At 41.3% G+C, this 23,862-nt stretch overlaps 1 protein-coding gene across 2 annotated transcripts in view; it reads right to left on the reverse strand.

The window, feature by feature from the left end:
* The window catches only part of FNIP2 (folliculin interacting protein 2), a 133,864-nt gene extending 111,835 nt beyond the window's left edge, over window positions 1–22,029 (reverse strand). For both annotated transcript variants that reach the window (XM_023252722.2, XM_023252720.2), the window contains exon 1: window positions 21,656–22,029. In XM_023252722.2, coding sequence (XP_023108490.1) covers window positions 21,656–21,768 — 113 coding nt within the window. In that variant the 5' untranslated portion in view covers window positions 21,769–22,029. The remainder of the gene's footprint in view (window positions 1–21,655) is intronic.
* Window positions 22,030–23,862: the final 1,833 nt, after the last annotated feature.

The raw sequence follows: 23,862 nt of genomic DNA on the forward strand, positions 1-23,862 counted from the left end.
TGGAAAGACAACAAGAATAAAAAAATTATGAGCTCAAATATGAGAACAACATATATATTTAGCATTGAACTATATGGGAAGATAAAAACCTAAGAAAGTGCTAACTGGGGGGGAAAAACTGAAAAATCAAGGCATCTACCAAGCTTAGAGACTTTAGTCACTTAACAAGCATTAAGCACTTTTGTAAGGCCTCCTTGCCTCTACCTTGGTACCCTGTTAGGTCCTATTACACGTTACAATGGAACAGGATGAAATAAACCCTCAGGAACTGAACTGCTCAGGGCAGGGATGTGTCTTACTCATTTCTATATTCTACCAATTCATTATATCTGAAATATCAAAGATGTTCAACAGAAGTTTTTGAAGATTTATTGTATAGGGTCTACAAATCCATTCAATAACTTTAGAGTTCAGAGTACAAATCAGAAACATTATTATAAAGTGTGGTCAGAATACCTGGCTTTCCTACAAAAATCAAGTTAATCTATAATACAGCCATTATTCTAATAAATAAGTGAACTGTTCTTCATAACAATAATATCTTTAACATCTTAACCAAGGGAAAATGCCTTCCAAGTGGTAAGAGGCTGCTATTTTACACAGACACACCTAGATACATACACACACACACACACACACACACACACACACACACACACTCCCCAATCCTGCTCTTAGGGGCTATGCGGGGAAGGAAGGATGGCAGGAGAGTGCTCAAAAACCAAGAGGATAAGGAGTAGTTGTTGTTGCAGGAAAGTATAGCTTTAAGAAGAATAATATGAAGTGGTGTAGACACCATGAATGCATCACAGTCCCCTCTTGGTCTGAGAAACAGACTAGTTCAATGAGGAAGCATCACTTCCTCATGTGGAGAAACACTGCTCTAATGTTTTCTGACTTTGCACAGAAATAAGGAACCGGGTGCCTGGGTGGCTCAGTCGGTTAAGCTTTCAAGTCTTGATTTTGACTCAGGTCATGATCCTGCAGTTTGTGAGTTTGAGCCCTGAATCAGGTTTCACACTGAAAGCACATGGAACCTTCTTGGGATTCTCTCTCTCTCTCTCTCTCTCTCTCTCTCTCTCTCTCTCTCCCTCCCTCCCTCCCTCCCTCCCTCCCTCCCTCCCCTGTGCTCACTTGTGCTCGCTCTCTCTCAAAATAAATAAACATTAAAAAAGAAAGAAAGAAAGAAAGAAAGAAAGAAAGAAAGAAAGAAAGAAAGAAAGAAAGAAAGAACAAACGAACCAATGACAAGGGGTGACTGGAGATGGGGAAAGGTCTAGTAAGCCTGGGCAGAGGTTACAGTGCTCTCATCTCTTATTGGTAGAAGCACAGATAAATATACCTAATTAACTTCCCGGTTGGAGCCATAATAGAAATGCTCTGAAATTTTTCATAAATTTCCCTGGATACCAATCAAGTCAAAGGTCACACTCAGTAGAAGACAGTATAACAAGTGGTTCTTTACTTACTTAGGTAACACAACTGAGCCACTCTATGAGCCTAGCACAGTACTTTGCTCTCACTACTTCATCTAATTGAGACTCTATTTCTGTTTTTATATAGAAAAAGTGAGATAGAAAGTAATTTGCCCAAAATTGCACAGCTAGTAAGCAGAAGAAGTGGAGTTCAAACCTGACACATATATATACTACCATGCATCCTTCTTTGCTTTCTTTGGAAAGAATAAAAGGCTATATAATAAACTGTAAGTACTATACATATACATATATATACATTGGCTGCATATAGAAAGTGATTAGAACAGTGCCTGTACATAGTCTGTGCTCACTAAATTGTATTATTATCCTTATTCTATCATGGCAGATAAGACATAGGAAGGCAAGAACAAACAAGAAATGGAACTTGTTTTTCAAATTACACTGTTGTGAAAGTCCAGTTTGGAGTTAACCTTTGCTTTTTACTACTGTCCCTTGAAAATACAAAAGTTTACAGCAGTTGATTGTTAGTCTCATTCTCCAAGTACTCCAAAATTTTAATGGCATTAATCAAAAGAATCACAGCAGCATAGCAAACCCCTTCCTCCTTCTTCCTTTTCCCCTAACTCAAGCATTATTTTCACCTGGAACACCCTACCATCAGGGGATCTGCCATGACCATGCCAGATGACTACCACCCCTAGAGTAGAAAAAAATCTGTTACTTTCAGCCAGAAACTATTTTACTCTTACATAAGCTTTTCCTTTTACATTGTTTTTATTCTTGACTATAAAGACAGAGCTACTAAGGAGGAAAAGTTAAGTGGCTACATTATGGCCATAGGCGCACCTGATTGCCAACAAAAGCTGAATGCCGGGAAATCCTGTGATTTCCAGGGAGGCTGTAACAATTATTAGATTAAATCCAGATTGTGGTCAACATCAATCGGGTGTTCCTCATGAGTCTAGCCTATTCTCTGTGGAACCCACTTTAACGTTTTTTAACGAACACAGCAACTTTTCAGGAGGCCTGTCCTTATATTCAGCCTCTTCTCTCACAGAATAAACTACACTAAAGCAATAATGTGTTACAACTCCAAAAGCTTCCATAATGAAGCCAAAGCTAAACTAGAAGATGATCGTTTCTATCACCTCCCTTGTCCTAAAATTACCCCCATCAAAAGTTCCAAATAAAAGCTTAAAAGGTCTCCACTAAAGGAAAGCAAAGCTGAGGTCAAAGACGTTAAGCTTACAACATAAGGTGACACAGCCTTGCTTATTTATGTATTCAAACATTTCCCAAGTGCCTGTATTAAGTGCCAGGAGCTGTATCCCAAAGCGAATAATACAAAGATGGCATGGTTGGGGCACCTGGGTGGCTCAGTTAAGCATCCAGCTCTTGACTTCGGGTCAGGTCATGATCTCACCATTTGTGGGTTGAGGCTCCACGTTGGGCTCTGTGCTGACAGCTCGGAGCCTGCTTGGGATTCTCTGTCTCCCTCTCTCTGCCCCTCTCTCACTTGTGTGCTCTGCATCTCTCTCTCTCTCTCTCTCTCTCTCTCTCTCTCTCTCTCTCTCTCTCTCTCAAAATAAATAAATAAATAAACCTAAAAAAATAAAAACAAAGAAAAACAAAGATGGCATGGTCATCCCTCGCCCTAAATAGAGAGGGAGGGGCGTGCACAGGCAACTCCAGTGCAGCAGGTAGGGTGCAAAGTGCAATGATGAATATGAGAAAGAGCAGGAGGTACATATATCTAGGCCACTGGAGAGCCGGGCATTATCAGCACAGGCTTCCAGATATCAGCACATACTAAGTGCCAGGCATTGCTCTCACATCGCAAAAGCAAACCCATTTAAATCTCACAAACATGCCATGAGGTGGTTACTACTATTCCCAATGTACAAAAGAGCAGCACAGTACAGAGCTGTTCAGTAACTGATTCAAGATCTCACAGCTCTTAAGTGATGGTGTCAGGACTGGAAATGTGAAGTCTGGTTCCAAAGCCCACACCCACTCCTAACCACCACACTAGGTAGGAGTCAGTAGGTTAAGGTAGAATGGAGGAAGTGAGTTCCAGGCAAAGCCATCTTTATAAAGGGAAAGCTCAAAGCTTTTTGAGGAACTGAGACAAGTTCACTTTGACTGGTGTTAAGAAGTGTGAGGGGAAGAGCAAAGAGAAACGAGACAGGGCCAGCCATGTGAAGGAGCTTAAAGGTATTTTTAAGAGTTAAAGGTTACAGCTCTGAGCACCTCAATACCAAAATCTAATGAAAATAACACAAAGGTTCAGCACACAAAAGAACACAAGGGGTGCCTGGGTGGCTCAGTCAGCTGAGCATCCAACTTCGGCTCAGGTCATGATCTCCTGGTTCACGAGTTCAAGCCCCACATTGGGCTTTGTGCCGACAGCGTGGAGCCCGCTACGGATTCTCCGTCTCCCTCTCTTTCTGCTCCTCCTTTACTTGTGCTCGCTTGCTCTCTGTCTTTTAAAAATAAACATTAAGAAAAAAAGAATACAAAAAAAAAAGAATGCAGATTTATGATCATTAAAAATAAAAAAAGATACATTTTAGTTACAAATTCATAGCAGCTTTTATTAAAGTACAAAACAAAGGAACTTGCCATACTTATAGGACTAAAAATTGGCTGAGGCCCAATGCCTCAGGTCTGTGGTTCCAGATCTGGCCATATCCATTCCGGCAACTATCTCTGTGACCTTGGCCAATAAGCCTGTTTTCTATTCTATACAATACAATTGCTTTGGAAAATAAAACCAATGGAAATGTGAACTATTACAGTTAAGTCCATCTTATCAATTACCCTTTCTCTGAAATACTGGTCTTTAATACACAGCAGCACATTCAACCGATATACATCTCTCCCCACAATTTTTATAAAAGAAAATCATGGGGAATATGTCTTATTTTTATTTTAAGTTTATTTATTGAGAGAGAGAGCACATGCATGCGTGTTCCTGAGTGAGTGGGGGGAGGAACAAAGAGAGAGAGAGAAGGAGACAGAGAGAATCCCAAGCAGGCTCCACACTGCCAGTGCAGAGCCCAATGTGGGGCTTGAACTCACAAACTGTGAGATCATGACCTGAGCTGAAATCAGGTGCCCCCCAAAATTGGTTTGCATCGCATGTAATTCCTAACTTCAGCCTCCTAATCCTACAGCATGGCTTGTTTCTGCTTTGAAACTATCACCACTACATTGCATGGGCTAAACAGATCTTCGTTGTCTTTGCCAAGGAAAAGAAATGATTCAATTAAAAGGACCTTTAGCTTATCCTACTCATGGGGGGCAGGGAATATTCCTAACTTTCTCAACAACATCTAAGTACAAGATCCTCCAACCCCTGATGGCCCCCTCCTAGACTACTGGGAGAGGACAGCAGCCACCTGGAGTCACAGGTGCTCCTGTCTCAGATATAAAATTCAAATCAAAGACCTGGGGATTAAGAGGAAACTCGGGGCCTTAAAAAGCAATACTCAGAAAATAATCTCTCCCCCTGGTGTTTTCTATCCCTATCCCACTAAGAAATTACCTCATCCAAGCAAATTAAAGTGGCAAATTAAAGGTATAGCATCAATGAAGAAGAAATCACAAAGAATAATACGGAGAAGGAACCTCCCGGAGATCAGATTGTAATACCTTTGATTCTGGTTAATCTGTCACTACATCTTTAGGAAACAGGGAGCAAGAAATCTCACAGAATAAAGGTTGCAGAGGGTCGACTATCAGAACCTCTCCTCTTCCCTAACTAAAGTGCAGTCTTTGGAAAATAAAAACCGCTGTCAACTCTTATTACCATTTGAGAATAGGCGTGATTTATGGATGAAATAAATACTTTCAAGCCCTGGTTGGCCCACTTATTTCAAAACTGATACCCATAAAATTCAAATGGGAGAAATGAACTTCTGATAACCCAGTGAAGTTGTAATAGTATATGATTTATGTACTAGTAAACTTAGGTTTGGGGTTTGTTTTTTTAACCATGTCCATGAGAAACCAAAATAAGCATTCCTTTATTCATCTGAATCTCATTTGCCATTAACGTTTTCATGATGTTAACTTCATTAGTAGACAGGTATTTGGCCACTTGTTTTTATGAGGATAAAACAGTGTGAAGCTAGTGGGATATTTATCTTAGACAGAGAATTGGATTAGGACCAGAAAACAAAAGTAGGCATAAACAAACATTTCTCTGGAAGGAGAAGTATAAACAGAGTGGTCTTTCCGTGATGGGTGTGAATACTGAACTGAACATTTTTGTAACTGATATGAGTTACCGAGTGGCCAGGGATAGGGCCATACTTATAAATGGCACTATACATTTTCACCAGGAAAATGCCCAACTAAAGGGAACACACAGCAGATCTTTCAGGGTCCTTTGAACAAACAGATAAGTAAATGCCAAATGAATTTTGGTTTGGGCAAAAGTCTGGTCAGTTTAGGTAAAGATGGTGTTCAAGCTATTTTTATGATAGACCAAATCTCTAAAAAAAGGATATCCTTACTAGAATATGTCATACATTTCTTGGCAGTGAACCTCAGAAATCTAAAGTGAAACTTGTATAGAAAAAAATAAAATGATCTATAGAGAAGTCTCAGGTTAAAAAAAATTACATCACCTGGCAGCTGAAAAGTAATTACAAAAAGGGGGTAAACAAAATAAATGGGATAAACACACTTGCTAGTTAATTCTGAAATACAAGCACTAAGAGATATTCTTAAAGCTTCAAAGAGGAAAATTTATACAAAAATTTTAAATTTTTTTTTTTTAACGTTTTATTTATTTTTGAGACAGAGAGAGACAGAGCATGAACGGGGCAAGGGCAGAGAGAGAGGGAGACACAGAATCGGAAGCAGGCTCCAGGCTCCGAGCCATCAGCCCAGAGCCCGACGCGGGGCTCGAACTCACGGACCGCGAGATCGCGACCTGAGCTGAAGTCAGACGCTTAACCGACTGAGCCACCCAGGCGCCCCTATACAAAAATTTTAAAAGGAATTCTAGATAACAACTAATAAATTTATATTTCTCTAACTAGAGGTACTGGCTGAAAATAAACAGGTTTAAATAAGTATATTTAAATATTTACTGAGCTCCTATTAATGGACTCAGTGCTATGCTATGCACTGCAGGAACATACATACATATAATGTTCCGTGCACTTAAGGTATAATCTGGTAGTGCTTGAACAATTAAAAAACAAAACAAAACAAAACAAAAAACCAGCTAGTAGAATGCGGTAAGTGCCATAAAAAAAAAAAAAAAAAAAAAAAAAAAAAAAAAAAAAAAAACAAACTTGAAGTTTAAGAGTTCAGAGGGCACACGTGTTTGAGTCAGTCACAAAGACAATCCCAGAGGTAGCATCTGAACGAAGTTTGAAAGAGCAAATAGAATTGTGACAAAAGTAATCTTGGGGAAGTGAATAGAAAAAGAAGTCTTAAGAACAAAATATGGGTTTCCTGGGCCCCCTGGCAAATACTGGCTTAGTATCTGCCCTAATAACTACTGCCTCAAGAACAGCACTATTTGTGGAGTATCCAACTGCACCTCAAATTCAGCATGTGCATGGGGGGTGGGAGGGAGGGGAGGGTGGGTGATGGGTATTGAGGAGGGCACCTGTTGGGATGAGCACTGGGTGTTGTATGGAAACCAATTTGACAATAAACTTCATATACTGAAAAAAAAAAATTCAGCATGTACAAATCAAACATATATACTCTCTTTTTAGAAGTAATTTCTCCTTACAGCTGTCCTATTGCCATTCTCCCAGGTTACTCAGGCTCAAAACCTTGAAGTTATTTTATATATTACACCCAACACAGGGCTCGAATATACAACCCCAAGATCACGGGTCACGTGCTCTTCCGAATGAGCCAGCCAGGCGCCACCATATTACTACTTTTTAAAAATTATTGATTCTCTTCGTTTACAATTCACTCTCCCTCACTTTCATATCCCATTCAGTTTTTCCTCTAAAATATGCCTCATATACATTCCTCCCTGCATACCAGTTAGGTCCTCAAAGAAACTACATTCAGAGAAAGCAATGGAAGACATATAAGCCCTTAATTACCTGCTAAGCTTTGATGCCAAATCTCACCCTTAAATCCTAATAAGCTGGGCTGGGCCAGACTCTGGAACTGGATGGGACCAGATGGAGAATTCTAGCTATCAGGATTTTAGGCCACCCAGAGCCTAAACCAATGCAGGTCAAATGAGCTTCTCTTCTGCCCCCAAAAGGTCACACAGGAACTAATCTGATGGTGAAGAAAAACCCTCACTGGGAATTCCAGCCAGCAAGGAAAAGAAAAGAAAGAAAAAAAGAAGAGAAATATAAAAACTCCTTGCTGCACTTCTTAGGGCAGAGTTGGCCAAGGCCCCATATCCCAAATATTTCTAGGATGGGAAGAAAAGGGGAGTCTTCTAAACAAAAAGGTGATAACTGATAGGTGAATAATACTTTAGGATTTGTTATGAAGAAGAGAGACCCTGTTATTTTCTCCTTGAGGATTACTGTGTCCCTCCTCCACTAAAAGTATCTCTGAGGTACTTGTGACCTAGTGCCTTACACATAAAGGTTTCTAAAATAAAAGGAAGGAGAACAGGTCTGACATCATGGCAATACTTTAATCCAAGGTAAATTACCTACTTACTATGGTCTGCTGATTGGACCACAACAATTCTGGCAATCAGGATGCCTGGGTGGCTCAGTTGGTTAAGCATCCAACTTCGGCTCAGGTTCTCAGTTCATGGGTTCGAGCCCCGTGTTGGGCTCTGTGCTGACAGCTCAGAGTCTGGAGCCTGAAGCCTGCTTAGGATCCTGTCTCCCTCTTCTCTCTGCCCCTCCCCCACTCATGCTCTGACTGTCTCTCTCAAAAGTAAACATTAAAAAAACAATTCTGACAATCAAGTGCGAATTATGACACAATTCTGAAAAGAATCTTCCTCTTAAACAGCTACTTCACATGCTAGCAGGTCAAGGCAAGCTCAAGAGAACTCACATAGCTACTGCTGCGTTCAACACAATATTGACTTTAACGGTCCAAGCTGTAAAACTCAATACTCGGCATAATCCAAAGAGCAGTACAGCACGGTAATCAGGTGTAAGATCAAAGTCCAACACACCCTGGACTTGAAGGCGGGAAGACTGGAAGAAGGAAGACACAATGACGAACAAATTATGAAGTGCTGAGTTTGCGCCTACTGGAACTAGGCTGCTTTTTAATAGCTTTATTTGGAACGAGCAGAGGTTGCACACTTCTCTTGGCACATTATCTAAACTAGTACTGTATGAAATTATTAGGGACAGTACTCAGCACTTCAGTAAGATAAGATTACTGGACAATTAAAAGCTTTTCCTTTTTCTTGTTTCCTCATTTCCCCATTCCCAGCACCCCCCTTTCCATTTGTAAAAAATGTGACCTATCATGAGTAACTGAGCTAGTCTTCAAACACACACTCCTCTCCTGGGTGTAAATCTGGAATTTTAGGACACAGCCAAAACTGGTTTTTCACCAATGACTGGAAAATTAATCAACACAAGAAGCAGAACTATCAGGAAACTACTTAAAAGAAAAAAAGAGGTCCTGAGATACAAAAAGAGATATCTGGGGCTGGAGAGAGAGATGAACAAGCTGAGCACAGAGGATTTTTAGGGCAGTGAAAATATTCTGTGTGATATTATAAGGACGGATACATGCCATTATGCACTTGTCCAAACTCACAGAAGCTAAAATACCAACAGTGAACCCTAAAGTGAACTACAGACTTTGGGTAATGGGTCAGTGTAGGTTCATTCTTGGCAACAAATGTACCACACCGATGACAATAATGAAGGAGGCTATGCGTGTGTGAGAGCAAGGGCTGCATGGGAAATCTCTGTACCTACCCCTCAATTTTATTTAAATCTAAAACTGCTCTAAACCACTAAAGTTGTATTAAAACAAAAAAAAAACAAAAAGCAAAACCTACATAACTATATCTGATAGGTTTACCAAGCATGGGTTCTGTCACAGGCTGGGAAGAAAGTCATAAAAGGTGGGAGCATGATGTTACTGGCTTGTGTTAAGGCTTTTCCCTTTGGAGATGAGAGGTCTGGGATTGGGGGAGAGCGGGAAGACTAAGAAATACAGATAAGTTCTGCTTGCTGATATCATACACAGTAAAACTGCACTAACTTGGAGCCCAGCACCAAAAGTTAGGTTAAGGTCCCTGTGCTGGGCAACACGCTTCACCAATCCATTACTCAAAATTGTAGTGGCTCCCCGAATGCCTTCAAAGAAGGAACTCCACTTTTTGATGACGACAAGCTACCTGCTATCTCCCTACAGTCTGGAGATGCTCAAGAGATGGGATTAATACAGGGAAGTAGCTAGAGAAACTGGGCGAAGAGACATTATATTTAAGTCTCTTGAGAGTTACGAGAGCTGCCATTTATCGAATGCCTGATAGGTACCAAGCACTGTGTAACACAACTGACATATATTTAGTCCTCATAACAACCTTACATGAAAAGCGATTTTACATCCATTTTACAGTTGAAATAATTTCAAGAGAGGATGATGTGGCATACCTCGTAAGTGGGGGAGCCAGGTTTGAATACAAGAAATGCAGACCCATAACAAAGTCCCTACACTTTCTATTAACCTTCAAGGTATAGATTGAAGACCCCTCATCGTCTCTTTGGGATACTTAAATTTACACTGAAAATTAATAATGCTTTCAAGGCCCTGCACAATCTGGTCCCAATGGATTTTGCCTCACTGGAGCATTCTTATTTCAAAAAAAAAAAAACAAAAAAAACACACAAAAAAACAAACAGCTCATTCATTAATCCAGGAACACTTCTAAGATAAATCATCTTCCTCCTCTTCATCTCTCGGAAACTGTTTTCCCATCAGATTTTATCTCCTCTGTAAAGCCTCCCCTGACCAGCTCAGATTAAAGAGCCCTTACTGTTTGCTTTCATCTTAATCTGACACTGGATATTTGGCCCAGGAGTCCACTGCTTCTCATATTATCACTTAGCTTTTTACACTTAATATCTATTACTTGGCACAATTAAAATGGGAAGCCCCCCCTGGGGCCCCTGGGTGGCTCAGTTGATTAAACGTTTGACTTCAGCTCAGAATCTGGATCTGAGAGAGCAGTTTGGGCATTTACATCTTTCTAGATGACTTTAATGTCCAGCCAGATTTAAGAACCACAGGGTTTGGGGTGCCTGGGTGGCTCAGTCAGTGGAGTGTCTGCCTCTTGGTTCAGGCTCGTGTCATGATCTCACAGTCCGTGAGTTCAAGCCCCACAGCTCTGTGCTGACAGTGCAGAACCTGCTAGGGATTCTCTCTCTGCTTCTTTCTCTGCCCCTCCCCTGCTCATTCTCTGTCTCTCAAAACAAATAAATAAACTTAAAAAAAACAGAACCATGGGGACTAACTAAAGTACTGATACATGCATTTATTCAATGGAATAGTAGGTAACTTATCAGCAAAATGCAGAACAGTATACAGTCAACTACCATTTTGCATGAACGAAAAGAGAGTATTTTTTTTCTTATATTTGCATTGAATATTTCTGAAAGGATATAAAAGAAACTGTTTCAATAATGGTAGCCTCTGGAAAGAGTGATCAGGGGTGTGAAGTGAGAGGTTTATATGTGTATCATTTTATATTGTCTCATTTTTCTTCATCAGGTGCATTTAAAATTCATAATCTTGAACAAAGTCAAATCATAATTTATAGACAATTTTCAGGAACACACGGCACTAAGAAATGTATCGAATCCCACAGCAGGGGCCAGGCAGCAATATTCACGGGATTTCTGTGGAGACCCTCACACTGAGAAAGAACCAAGAGGCTGCCAGGGGTCCTTCTTCACCCTTTGGGCAGAGACAGTAGTTCCTGCTCTTCTACCTCCTTCTGCCCTAGCAACTAACTTATTCACTGTACCATTCTAAAGCAAATAGTCATTGCGTGTTATGCTTGGGAAAAGTATTTACTCATAGCTCACTTCCTCACACAGCATAGGTCATCTTTATACATCAGTCTGGGTTAAGAGCTTCTTAAAGAACATGTCAGATTTCTAACCCATTTTTAAGTTAGTTTCTCAAATGGAAAGCAGAAATAATTACACCTTTTCTTTAAAGTACTTACTTCATGGAACATGCACACGGTTCCTGTAGGGTTCAAAATACCAGTATTGTTTTTATAATTAAGTGTGCTATATCATAAACATGAAAAAAACAATGAGTGAAGTTCATCATATAATGTATTTCAGTTCTACCAAACCACACAAGAATTCAAATAAATCTAAAAAGTATAGAACAGAGTTTTACATTTTATCAACACGGCTAATAATTTGAGAGGTTCATAATACATAATTCTTTTTCAATAGTTTACTTTCAACAGCTATGAGATTTTATAACTGGGTCTCAGACATATTACTTAGGTGTCTTTTTAGTTTACTTGGGTGTGTGTGTGTGTGTGTGTGTGTGTGTGTGTGTGTGTGTGTGTGCGTGCGTGTCTGTGTGTTTGCTGGGGTTTTTTTTTTGTTTTTTTTTTTTAAGAGAAGACAGTTCCCTTTAGAATATTTATCCTATGATTTTGATACCAGCAAATTTTTCATATAATTACTGGGAAGAAAGAAATTGAGTTGTATAAAATAAGATTCCTTTAAGCAATGCCACAATGCATGCCAGAAACATAAAGAAAGAAGTTCCCTACAAAAAAAGCACTATTATTTCAAGAGATCCGATTCTGGAATACCAGAGAATCTTTAAGGATTGTCAGTTTTCAAAACTCTTAAATACATTCATTCATTCAACAGCTATTTATTAAATGCAACCATTTAGCACTACATTAAGCACTACAGACACAATGACAGGGCTAGGATTTAGAAGAACTCCCATATCGGTGCTCTAACCATAGCATGTACACTTCCTTGTTTCATTCAATTACTTCAAATATATGCTTTTAAAGTGGGAAATTTAGGGGAACCTGAGTGGCCCAGTCAGTTAAGCATCTGACTCTTGGTTTCGGCTCAGGTCATGATCTCATGGTTCAGGAGTTCGAGCCCCACATCAGGCTCTGTGCTGATGAAGATTCTCTCTCTCCCTCTTGCTCTCCCTGTCTCTCTCTCAAAATAAGTAAACTTTAAAAAGTCACAAATAAATAAAGTGGGAAATTTACAGGATCTTATTACTATTTCTCCATCATATTTTATAAAAGACTTGGGTAAATAAGGACAATTAAGAGGTAACTGATAACACACAATTTTTTTTCTATAACCCTAATGGTTTCAAACATAAGAAAAAAGAAAATGTCCAATCTTCAGGATACACCAGGGAGAGAGAGTTGGCAGTATGAAGTATTTATAAGGTGTTAAAAGGCAGAACAGATTAGACTGGTGATTTTGTTGCCTCTTCCTAACACATCTTAAATCAACACCTGTTTCATCTCTCCAGGAATGTGCAGGTTAACATCTAACTTGTCTTCAACTTGTGAAGAAATAGAGTTGCCATGACAACTGAATGAAAAGTTTAGTTAGCATAATTTATCCAATGAAATGCAAAAATCCACTTGATGCCATTTAACTGATACATGTGTACTTGTAAGCAAATTCTTTTTTTCTGTTTGTCAAACTGTTAGATTAAATGTTAATCTATTCTCTGGAAAGTTTCAGGGACAAAACATTAAATACACACACACACACACACACACACACTTTTTTGTTAGAGTAGGCCACCAATAAATAAAATTCAATGGTAACTGACCATTAAATCTTGGCAGTACTGCACTTAGAATTACATTCAGTATTACAGGGTCTCAAGTACCTAAATCAAGGAAAAGCAGACACTTGTAAGTTTATTTCTTGCTATGTTGTCAAGTAAATTCATGTACCTGTTCAATTTCTACTTATGTCTATTATACAACGTAACCCAGGGTGTATTCAAATATGTGGACTATCAATTTTCTTAGAAAAAAATATTTCCATCATAAACACACAGAGTTTAAGCTGTTCACATGTGCTACATAATCATTAACTTCCAACGTGCAACTAACCTTGCTGGAAACTAGTCCCCACCAGATATGTAGGTTCTCAATCTGTCCCCCTCAGCTTTCTGGAGATAAATTTCTACTGCACCCATGCATACTTTCACTTAGGGACCTTGCATGAATTGGTTGTCGTTTTCAATTAGACATCAGTGAATAATCAAACACCAGTGATCACTTATTTAAAGATGTATTCTAGGGGCGCCTGGGTGGCTCAGTCGGTTGAGTGTCTGACTTCGGCTCAGGTCATGATTTCACGGCTCATGAGTTCGAGCCCCATGTCAGGCTCTGTGTTGACAGCTCAGAGCCTGGAGTCTGCTTTGGATTCTGTGGCCCTCTCTCTCTTTCTGCCCCTCCCTCGCTCATGCTCTGCCTCTCTCTCTCTCTCTCAAGAATAACTAAAACATTGGGGCGCCTGGGTGGCGCAGTCGGTTAAGCATCCGACTTCAGCCAGGTCACGATCTCGCGGTCCGTGAGTTCGAGCCCCGCGTCAGGCTCTGGGCTGATGGCTCAGAGCCTGGAGCCTGTTTCCGATTCTGTGTCTCCCTCTCTCTCTGCCCCTCCCCCGTTCATGCTCGGTCTCTCTCTGTCCCAAAAATAAATAAACGTTGAAAAAAAAAAAAGAATAAGTAAAACATTAAAAAAAAACATTAAAAAAATAAAGATGTATTCTAGCAAGTACAGAAAAGTCCTCATTTATGACTTAAAAAAGTCAGGTGTGGTGATAAGGTCAGCTTTATTAAGCAGTATACATATCTCTTTACAACACTATGCTGGGCACAGATTCTAGAGTACAAGCAAGAATACGGGGACAAATAACTAGAAAAATATTCTAAATATATATAGGGGCGCCTGGGTGGCGCAGTCGGTTAAGCGTCCGACTTCAGCCAGGTCACGATCTCACGGTCCGTGAGTTCGAGCCCCGCGTCAGGCTCTGGGCTGATGGCTCAGAGCCTGGAGCCTGTTTCCGATTCTGTGTCTCCCTCTCTCTCTGCCCCTCCCCCGTTCATGCTCTGTCTCTCTCTGTCCCAAAAATAAATAAACATTGAAAAAAAAATCTTAAAAAAAAATAAATATATATAAATGAAAGGCATACAGTTAAGGAGAAAGCAATATGGTAATCAGGGATCCAGATTATCCATGCTAATATCAAAATCTTAGGTAACAGAAAGAACACTCTGCTATACAACACTTACCCACAACGTTACAGTGTTAATGAATGCATTTATTGCATTTAATATATTGCATTATTTTGGCACAAACAGAAAATGCAATAAGAAAAAAAAATATGTAGCATGGTGTGTGAGAAGGCACATTGTCCTTTTCAGAAGTCCATTATAAAGGCAGCTGGACAGATTCTGGCTAAACACAAGTGGGATGCCAGCCCATCTCCTTCCATCCCCATCCCACCCTCCCATTCAAGCACTGGTTACAAAAGTGCCTGTGTGGCCCTGAGAAGTGAGTCATGGATGTTCCATTTACAGACGGGGTGGAGTTGAGGGAAATCACTATTACATGCCCAGTTAGCTGGAAAAGTCCATCCTGTTTTTCCTCTTTTACATAATAATCATTTTTCACAAACCTGAGATAAAGAATACTTGGTAAGTAGGAACTCACCAAATATTTCAGCAAAAGGGAAAGACATACTACTTTTACAGCCAAGGACATGACCTCATAGTGCAGTCCTAACAATTCACAGTAGGCAAGGGACTCGTACAATCAGGATAAAACATTTGTTCCTTTTCGCCCACACCAAGAAAAACAGTGGCTGGAGAAATCAGCACAGTGCCAGTTTCCAAATCAGATTCACCCACCAGGAGTTCATACAGACAGCCAAAGCATTTCATGAGCGCAAAGACAATCTTTTACAACTTCCTTTGCCAAGGAAACAAAACAGCAAAGTGGCTTCCTTACACTGACCTCACAAGTAAGCCATGAGAAACACAACCTTAAGCCACAATGACAAAAATCAACGCTCTCTTTAGATCTATACTCTATGCATTACAACACCACGTGCCTGGCCCATCTTTCAATACCACGTACTAAGCCAAATGACAATGTGTAACATGACCAATTCACATTTCAGAACTTAAAATTATAATACATATCCTAGCTTTAAAGATATCTGATCCCAGTCCCTTAACTTCTCCAAGTTCTCCCACATCTAGAAGGTTGTGACACTTTTTTCTAAACACGTTTCAAATAAATCTTAATTAGAGCTCTCTCTCAGTCACCAACTGAAGACCTGCAGGCAGCTCCTACCCTCCGTTCTGATGAAGATTACAGTGGGCTCTGAAGCGTGGGGGAAGCAGTGACCCTGCCCAACTAGTAAAAATTTTGCACATGTATACTGCCTACAGTTATCAATACCAACAATTAAATTGGCCTCCGGAGGCTTGTAATGGACTGAGGTTTTAAGCACATTAAAATTCACTGCATATTACTTTTAATAACAGGAACTACCAGTTATTTTAATGAAGAGGAAAACTTCTACAAAGAGTTTTTATTCAAATCAGGCTTCTCCACAAATATTATCCTTACCCTCCCCACACACCTCCACCTCACAGTGTAAAATACTCAAAGGCATTCAACATTTAAAATAATTGAAACCACAAAAGCCACACAAATTCATCAGAGCAAAATCCAACAAAAAATCCTACACAAAAGAGTAAAGTTAAATTTTCAGCCACCCCTTTTGGCAGCCACCGGCTGGTGTGCAGGGCTGCTCTCTTCCATACATGCAGCATCAATCACATTCCTATTTTTAAAAACTATCCCTGTAAGTTTGTATCTTGCTTTTGCTTTTTATACTGAGAACTCCTTTCTGTGTGTATACATATACGTATACGTGTGCACGTATATGTGTACACACACATGCATGCACACACACACACACACACACACACACACACACAAAACAATGATTTGGCTGCTGCAGAGTATCATCCATTGTGCAACGGTATCATTCTGCCTAACAATATTCCCCCTTCAGCTAAATAAGATTTTTTTCTTGATAAGAAAAATAGCATATAATTCTGAAAAACAAATACACCATACTCCTAAAAATATTCCTGAACTCTCAGTCACCTCTATCCAGGTCTGAGTTACAGCCTGCTGTGTGTCTTTAACACTCCTCTGAAAACTTGGGTTTCTATGTCACCACTAACAATGTCAAGGTAAAAAAAAAAAAAAAAAAAGTAAATAAAAACATGTCACTTCAGTTCTATCTCAAGTCTCTGAAAAATGGCTTAATTTTAATAAAAGCCTGAATGTGAAAAATACTCAATTCCATGACTTAAAAGCCTCCTTGGTAATACTTAAAATCAGTTTGCACCACATTTGATTATTTTGAAAAAGATTTTCAAACTCATCATATTACCTCCGTACCACCTATGTAATCCTATGACATAGGACTGGTGCTGTGACTTTACAAATGATAAAACTGAGAACCAGAGAAATGAAGAGACTTGTTCAGGCCCATGTCGACATGGTGACTGAGGCAAGACTAAATCAATGATCTCCTCAATTTGTCTTCCAAGTGCTTTTAACAGAGCCCACTGCATTAGCTGGAACAGTCCCTTCTTTACCTCTGCCAAAAATCTCTAATAACCCCCAACGGTGTACGGCATGTTTCAGGACAAGGAGATAGGATGTAAAGAGTATGCCAATAAATCCAAAACAGCAGGCAAGGAAACTTCCAGGAAGACTTTTGGAAAGTAGAAAAAAAAGAAATCAAAAGTGCTATTTGTCCCATGTGTGTCACATGTCTTAGGTTATAGGCATTAAAAATGAGTGCAGTGGAACTACACTGAGTTTTCTCCAGAATATTCTCTCTACTTCAGAAAAATCTCATTAGAAATGCATATATCCTGGGAGCTGGCAGTGGGCGGGGAGGAAGCCCTTCTGTGTTAATTTCCCTCTGTCCAAGAGAAGACTAATTTATACTCCTACCCTCAGTCACACGAAGCATGAGAACAGTGAGTTCTTAATGCCTTACTTAACGTAAAGATTTACTCTTTATCAGTGTTTCAGTGATCTTCTTGTTATAGTGTCCAATGTGTACTTTGCTGTTTATTTATCTTGGCAAATAATCTGTGTCCTGTGTCATGAGTGTCCTACCTTGATTTGTACAGGTGGAGCCAAAGCCACAAGCACATGGGCATCAGATGTTATTTGATAATGATGATAAGTGGATTAAATTATACTTATACTAACCCTGTAACAGATTACTTAAATTTGTTCTAACAGAACAATATGGATTAGTACTAACTAGGCCATTTGGCCTTAGATATTCAGGACTGGAGGGGAGAAAAAATGGAGTCTACTTCTAGCATTTTATAGCTAGCTACCAAACAGCTGAAATGCCTCCACTCATTCCTCATGTCCCAGGTGATATATAAGCTTACTCACTTCATCTAACGGGTCCAAAATATTTTGACAACCTATGAGCTTTTCACCTCTCTGTTGCATATATATTTTAGGTGAAGACTGGTCTACTAATTTAACAGAGACATTGAAAAAAAAAAACACACACAAACTTTAAAATAAAACCTCAAACCTGAACCAGATATGCAAGTCAATGGGCATACAGGCATACCTTGGCTTTTAAAATTTCCTATATGAACATGCTGATCTCAAATCCAAGGTGACCAGGAACCCAATTTTATTCCTGACTTGAACCTCTAGACACATCACCTCTTTTTGTTCTACTTTAACTTTCTAGAACAAAGAGTTGTTCAAATAAATATTTATGTACCAACTAATTCAAAGTGAAAGCTTTCTGAAGACCAGCAAATAGAGGATACTCTCAAATTTCAAGACCATAATGGAACTTTATAACTTTAAATAGAGCTTACACTTCACAGATACCATAATCATATATTGTTCCTAACTACTTCTCCCAAACATGGAAATTCAATCTCTTTTGATTTCTTTTGTTTTCCTAGAAGTCTCTTTCCTCAAAGCTATGAAAGGGCTTTTGTTGAGATCCCAAATAAAATACATTTAAGAAGGAACCTTGACTGTGATGATTCCCTTTTTAGATGGAATGCCAGAAAACATGAAGATCTGAAAACGACCTATGATATTAGCTACTCAGATTGGACAGAAAATTTCCTCTTTCATCAACTATAGTGAGTGAAAACCAGGGGGTGAGAGAACAGTAAGAAACCCAGAGAAGTGACTAGGAGGTGCACAAGAGTAAACAGAGTAACATGAAGGGCAAACTTGACAAAAGGCAGAACTTCAGAGAATTGGAGAAAAGTTTAAAATAACTAGTGAAAGTCCATGACAGAAAGAGAAAAGATATAAAAAGGCTTCCACTGGGGCGCCTGGGTGGCTCAGTTGGTTAAGCTTCCGATTTCAGCTCAGGTCATGATCTTGCGGTTCACAAGTTTGAGTCCTTGTCGGCCTCTGTGCTGACAGCTCAGCGCCTGGAGCCTGCTTCGGATTCTGTGTCTCCCTCTCTCTCTGCCCCTCCCCTGCTCACGCTCTCTCTCTCTTTCTCAAAAATTAAAATTAAAATTAAAAAAAAAGGCTTCCACAAACTCTAAAACAAACAACAACAAATTAATTAATAAATACAGTTGGATCTTAATTTTACTTAGGCTTTTCTCCAAAACATGTAATAAAAGCTACAAAACTGCCCAAAAAGTCTACCGGATTCCTCAGCAGAATTTCATCCTCAAGATTTACAAGTTACATACTGTATTTAAATGCCCTGAAAAATAAATTCATGTTAGGAATACTAGATTTTTAACCTGAGGATTTTAGCTTAACTTCTCAAAATCTATTCATATATAAAGTGGATTCCTAAGGGCAGCTAATCCCCTGTATAAGGAAGGCACCCACTTCCCCAAAAAGCACATGCCAGCTCCTATTTCGTAAAATGTGAATAAAATGAAGCACAAGGCAAGAAAAGGAAATTTTCTAGGAGACTTTTCTCAGGAGGGTTATACTACAGGAAATTTTCTAGGAGACTTTTCCCAGGAGGGCTATACTGCATCTCAGAGTTACACTAGGTGGAGAGAGCAGGAGGAAAGACTTGCTTGGGTGTCCTTTGTTGATCTGATGTGCGCTGGTTGATTTGTCCCCACCTTCCTGAGTCTGTACAGACATCTGCTAGTTCACTTCTTTTTCCATGATGACCCCTGGCAGGGACACTGCTAAAGAGCCTCATCAAGTGAAACGTTCAGCTGAGAGCTCCAATTCTCCCTACCTATCTCAAAACTCTACCTCAAAAACTTGTAGAAAATCCTAACGAGGTCAAGAAAAAAAAAAAGTCTTTGGCATACTTTTGTGTTCTTCATTATACACCAATGGGACATCAGAACACTATACTGAAAATGTTCCCACAAAGTGGGAATCAATTTCCCTAATATGGCCAGGCCCTAAATATAGCCACAATTTTTTTGTTCAAAATACACTCAATTAAACTTGTGGCTGGAGGAAATGGCGGTGGGCAACTGGGCAGAGAGCACAGGAAACAGTGACAGTGTAACCCCACTATCTCCACCAACATTAAAATGGCTTTAAATGTCCTTGACAAGGGCTGCCAAAGTAAAGACACTGGTAACACACATGCCCTTTTCTCTCCGGGCTTTGTTCCCTTGGTCGAGTCTGGGTTACTTGCAGGGAAGAGAAGAAATTCCATACCCTGGGTCTGAAGTAATTCTACCATCCTGAGAAGGGACACGACATCAGTAGTAGTCAAAGTGGTGAACGGAATGGGATTCCCTACTCAAATTATAAGGATTCAGTCGGCCTAAAGGAAACAGGAGAATTTAACTAGGGTAGTTTAAAGTCCTCACGATTTACCTTCCAAATAACACCACACCCACACACACTTCACGAACACAAAATACTGGTATGTAATACTCACAAAACTGCAGCGAGGAGCTATGTTTTTAAATGAACGGAATTCAAGAAGAGCAAACTCTAGAATACAAAACCTAATCCAAAATTTACTCGGAAGTTTCACTTCAAACTCTTAAAAGGTCTATTAATACTGGTTCTGAACTTGTTTAATAATAAACTGCTTCTGCAAGACATTCTGGCCAAAAAGCGGTAGCAGCGTGTCACCATTGGAAGTGGATACTCGATTTAAAAATTTGCTGGATAAAACTGGTATAGGTACATGAACAAACTTCCCAACATAAGTGTGCTGAAAGGCAACACCGGGCATTTTAAGTCATCTTCTAAAAGTTAGCTCTCGAACGCAGAATTAACGCAGACATTTTAACAAGTGGATTCTGGGGTCAAACTGCTTGGGTCAAAATGCAGGCTCTGCCGCTGTACTGTGGTGAATCCCGGACACGCTGCTGAAGTTCTCCCGACTTTAAGTCTCCTCATCTGTAAAATGGGAGTTAAAATAGCACCTACCTCACAGGGTTGTTAAAAAAATAAATAAATGAAAGAAATCACCATAAAGCATTTAAGATGGTAAGCGCTCAATAAATACTGTCAATTCTTGGTCAAAGGTGTGTGTTCACAAGGTCGGATCTATTAAATACGTGCATCAGCATTGTTAAATTAAAACCTCAGCCATTTCATAAAAGCATTTTACTCCCTCTTTCCATACATCAGGCGGCATCAACCTTCGAAAAGATGTGCAAATTACACACTTTCATTCATCCGTTTGAGAGCTTGTCACACACAACAAGAAGGAAGGAAGATGCCTTTTTCGTGACTGTTGCTCCTTCATAACTTCAAAATACTGTCACGTACACAATGGGTTGGAGCTGCCCTCAAAATGACAGCACACAGCTTTGCAGCGCCCGCAGAGGCGTCCAGGCGGCTCTGCCGGGAAGGGGTTCACCCCAATTCAGGGCGAATCTCCCGTCTGCACAGCCAAGCAAGCGCACGCCTGGGAATCCCAAGGAACACAAGAGAACTCTCTGCAAGGAGGAAGGGACCCTGAGTAGCGGGGAAACAGAGGGAGGGAGGAAGTGGAGGAAGGGAGGAAAGGACCCTCCCGGTCACAGAGGTTTCGGAGCCACACTCGGATCAGGCGCGTCCACGATGACAAGCCCGGGACCCGGTGCCGGCGCTGGGCTGCGACGTCCCGGGCGGCCCACTCCCTTCTCCTTCCCTCCCCCGGCGGGTACCTAAGCCAACTCCGGTCCCGCTCCAGCCTCGCCTCGCGGCGCCCCCTCACCTAAACGCGGGTCCTTCCTTGGGAGCCCTGCCCTGGGCAGACGCCGACGCCGAGCTGCCGCCGCTGCCGCTGCCCTTTTTGTTAAAGAGCTTCTGGAGCAGGGTCGGGGCCATGATGCTGCCGCCGCCGCTGCAGCTCCGGCCGTGGCGCTCGGGGGGCCGGCAGCTCAGCGCGCAGCCGGGGGCGGCGGCCGCGGCGGCGGGGCCATCGCGGCGGCGGCGGCGCGGCCGCCCAGCCTTGTGGGAGCGCGGGGCCGCTGCGGCTGAGTAACTCTGCTCGGCGTCGGGGCCGCCGGAGGCCGGTCATATGACTGAGCCGGCCCGCCGCCGCCGCCGCCGCCTCGCGCGCTGACAGTTATCTCCTGCGGGAGGAGCCCGCAGCCCCACGGCGGCGGCGGCAGCGGCGGCGCGGGAGGAGCGCGGCCGCCCAGGCGGCGGCCATTGGCCGGGCGGCCGCCCGCCCCGGGCTCACGTAACCCCGGTGGGAGGCGAGGCCCGGATCTGGCGGCCCTGTGCTCCCAGCACGCGGGGAGCGGAGGCGGGGCGGGCGCGGCGCTTAAAGGGGCCCAGGAGGCGGGGGCGGTCGCCGCGCGGCCGGGGTGGGCTGCGGGAGGGACGTGGCTCCGCGAGCGGCGCGTGGGGCTGGAGGTGGCTGCATTCTTTCGAAAGCGAGAGAGCGGCTGGGCCGATCTTTGTTCTTTTGAGACAAAGCCCCTGAACTTGGGTCCTGGCTTTGTGCAGGTGCAAGGGCTCGTTTATAGAAACCCCATGGCGCTGGAAAGGGTTTAAGACGTGAGGTTGCTGTTTCACAGGACTGATTCGAATGTCACAACACCCAAGATATTGGCATGTTTCTACCATATCGATTGGATCTCTCCGTCTTTTTTTTTTTTTTTTTTTTTTTTGGTTTTTAATTTAAACTCCTTAGTTGTTCGATCTTTAGCATCTTGGGTCACTATACCGTAGTTATATAAGAAGTTGCTTGTGAAATTAAAAAACACATGGAATTCACCACATAGATTTAGAAAATTAAGAGAAGCTATTTTATAACAAGAGAATGCTTTCCTAGTACATACTTAACCATCAAGGCACATAATAATCTGATATCAACAATGGATAGATGTTATTTGATTTGGAGAAGGGAGGGGTATTTGACTTGGCTTTCCTATCCAGTCCCACCCAATCTCGGTGAGAACTTTAGTCTCTGGTGCAGAACTCTCCCCACAGGCTGTGGTGGTGAAGGAACGTGCCTGACTCAAAGCAGCTTCTTAATCTGCCTTACAGCGTTAGATCTTCAGTTTTTCTGATGAGGAGTCATAGAGATAAAAGTAAGATTCCAACCCCTGCTTCTCCTAGCTTCTTCATGAGCAGTGAACGGTGACTCACCTGGATTCCCTTAGACTTGTTCAAAGAAGGACTCTTGGAAACTCAAAAAAGCAAATGTATTTCCGTGGATATAAGTAATCAAAAATACCTCTTCTGGCTCTTGTAGTAAAAGAGCTGTAAACAATGATGTGCTGAAATTTCACAAAGGTAAGGGAAAGATGGTAGAAATGGAAACTCAGTCACGTTTTCCTTTCAGATCTCTACGATTAAAATGGTGGATTAAGTGTTCTTGCCAGTAAGCAATCCTTGTTTTGCACAATGGAGTGTACACAGAACCCTGATTTGCAACTTTGGTATTTCTCTCTGTTTACTGGGAGCATCTACCTCATGAGACCACTAGTATTGGTTAGTATCCTATATAGCAGATACTGGCTTCATCTATTGTGACTTTATTAAGACATGGCCCCAAGTCATATTATGGCAGGAACTTCACCACCCTCCCTTACCCTGTCCTTGCTCAGAAAATGTCCTTTATTCCCCAAACTGAAGTGCATACTGTTGATAGCCTACAACTTTTGTAACTGCACGTTAAAGAGGAATTTGGCATGATGTCCCTTGTTCCTCACCTCCAAGGACTAGTTTAATTCCAGCCCAGTCCAAATGTGCAGCATCACCCAAAAGAGGCAATGTAAAAATCAGCCTGCCCCAGACATCACCCTCAATTTTGATCCTCACTGGGCAACTATAAAGGGAGTATGTGCATCTCAAACTATTAAGGACCAACTTCAGGTAGGAGAGAAAAAAAAGGAACTAAAATGCTTCCCTTCTCCCCCTTTTCTCACTTTGCTTCCTTTCAACACACATTCTTCCTCATTCTGGTTC

The sequence above is a fragment of the Felis catus genome, chromosome B1, assembly GCF_018350175.1.
Source record: "Felis catus isolate Fca126 chromosome B1, F.catus_Fca126_mat1.0, whole genome shotgun sequence".
In the NCBI taxonomy this organism is placed as follows: domain Eukaryota; kingdom Metazoa; phylum Chordata; class Mammalia; order Carnivora; family Felidae; genus Felis; species Felis catus.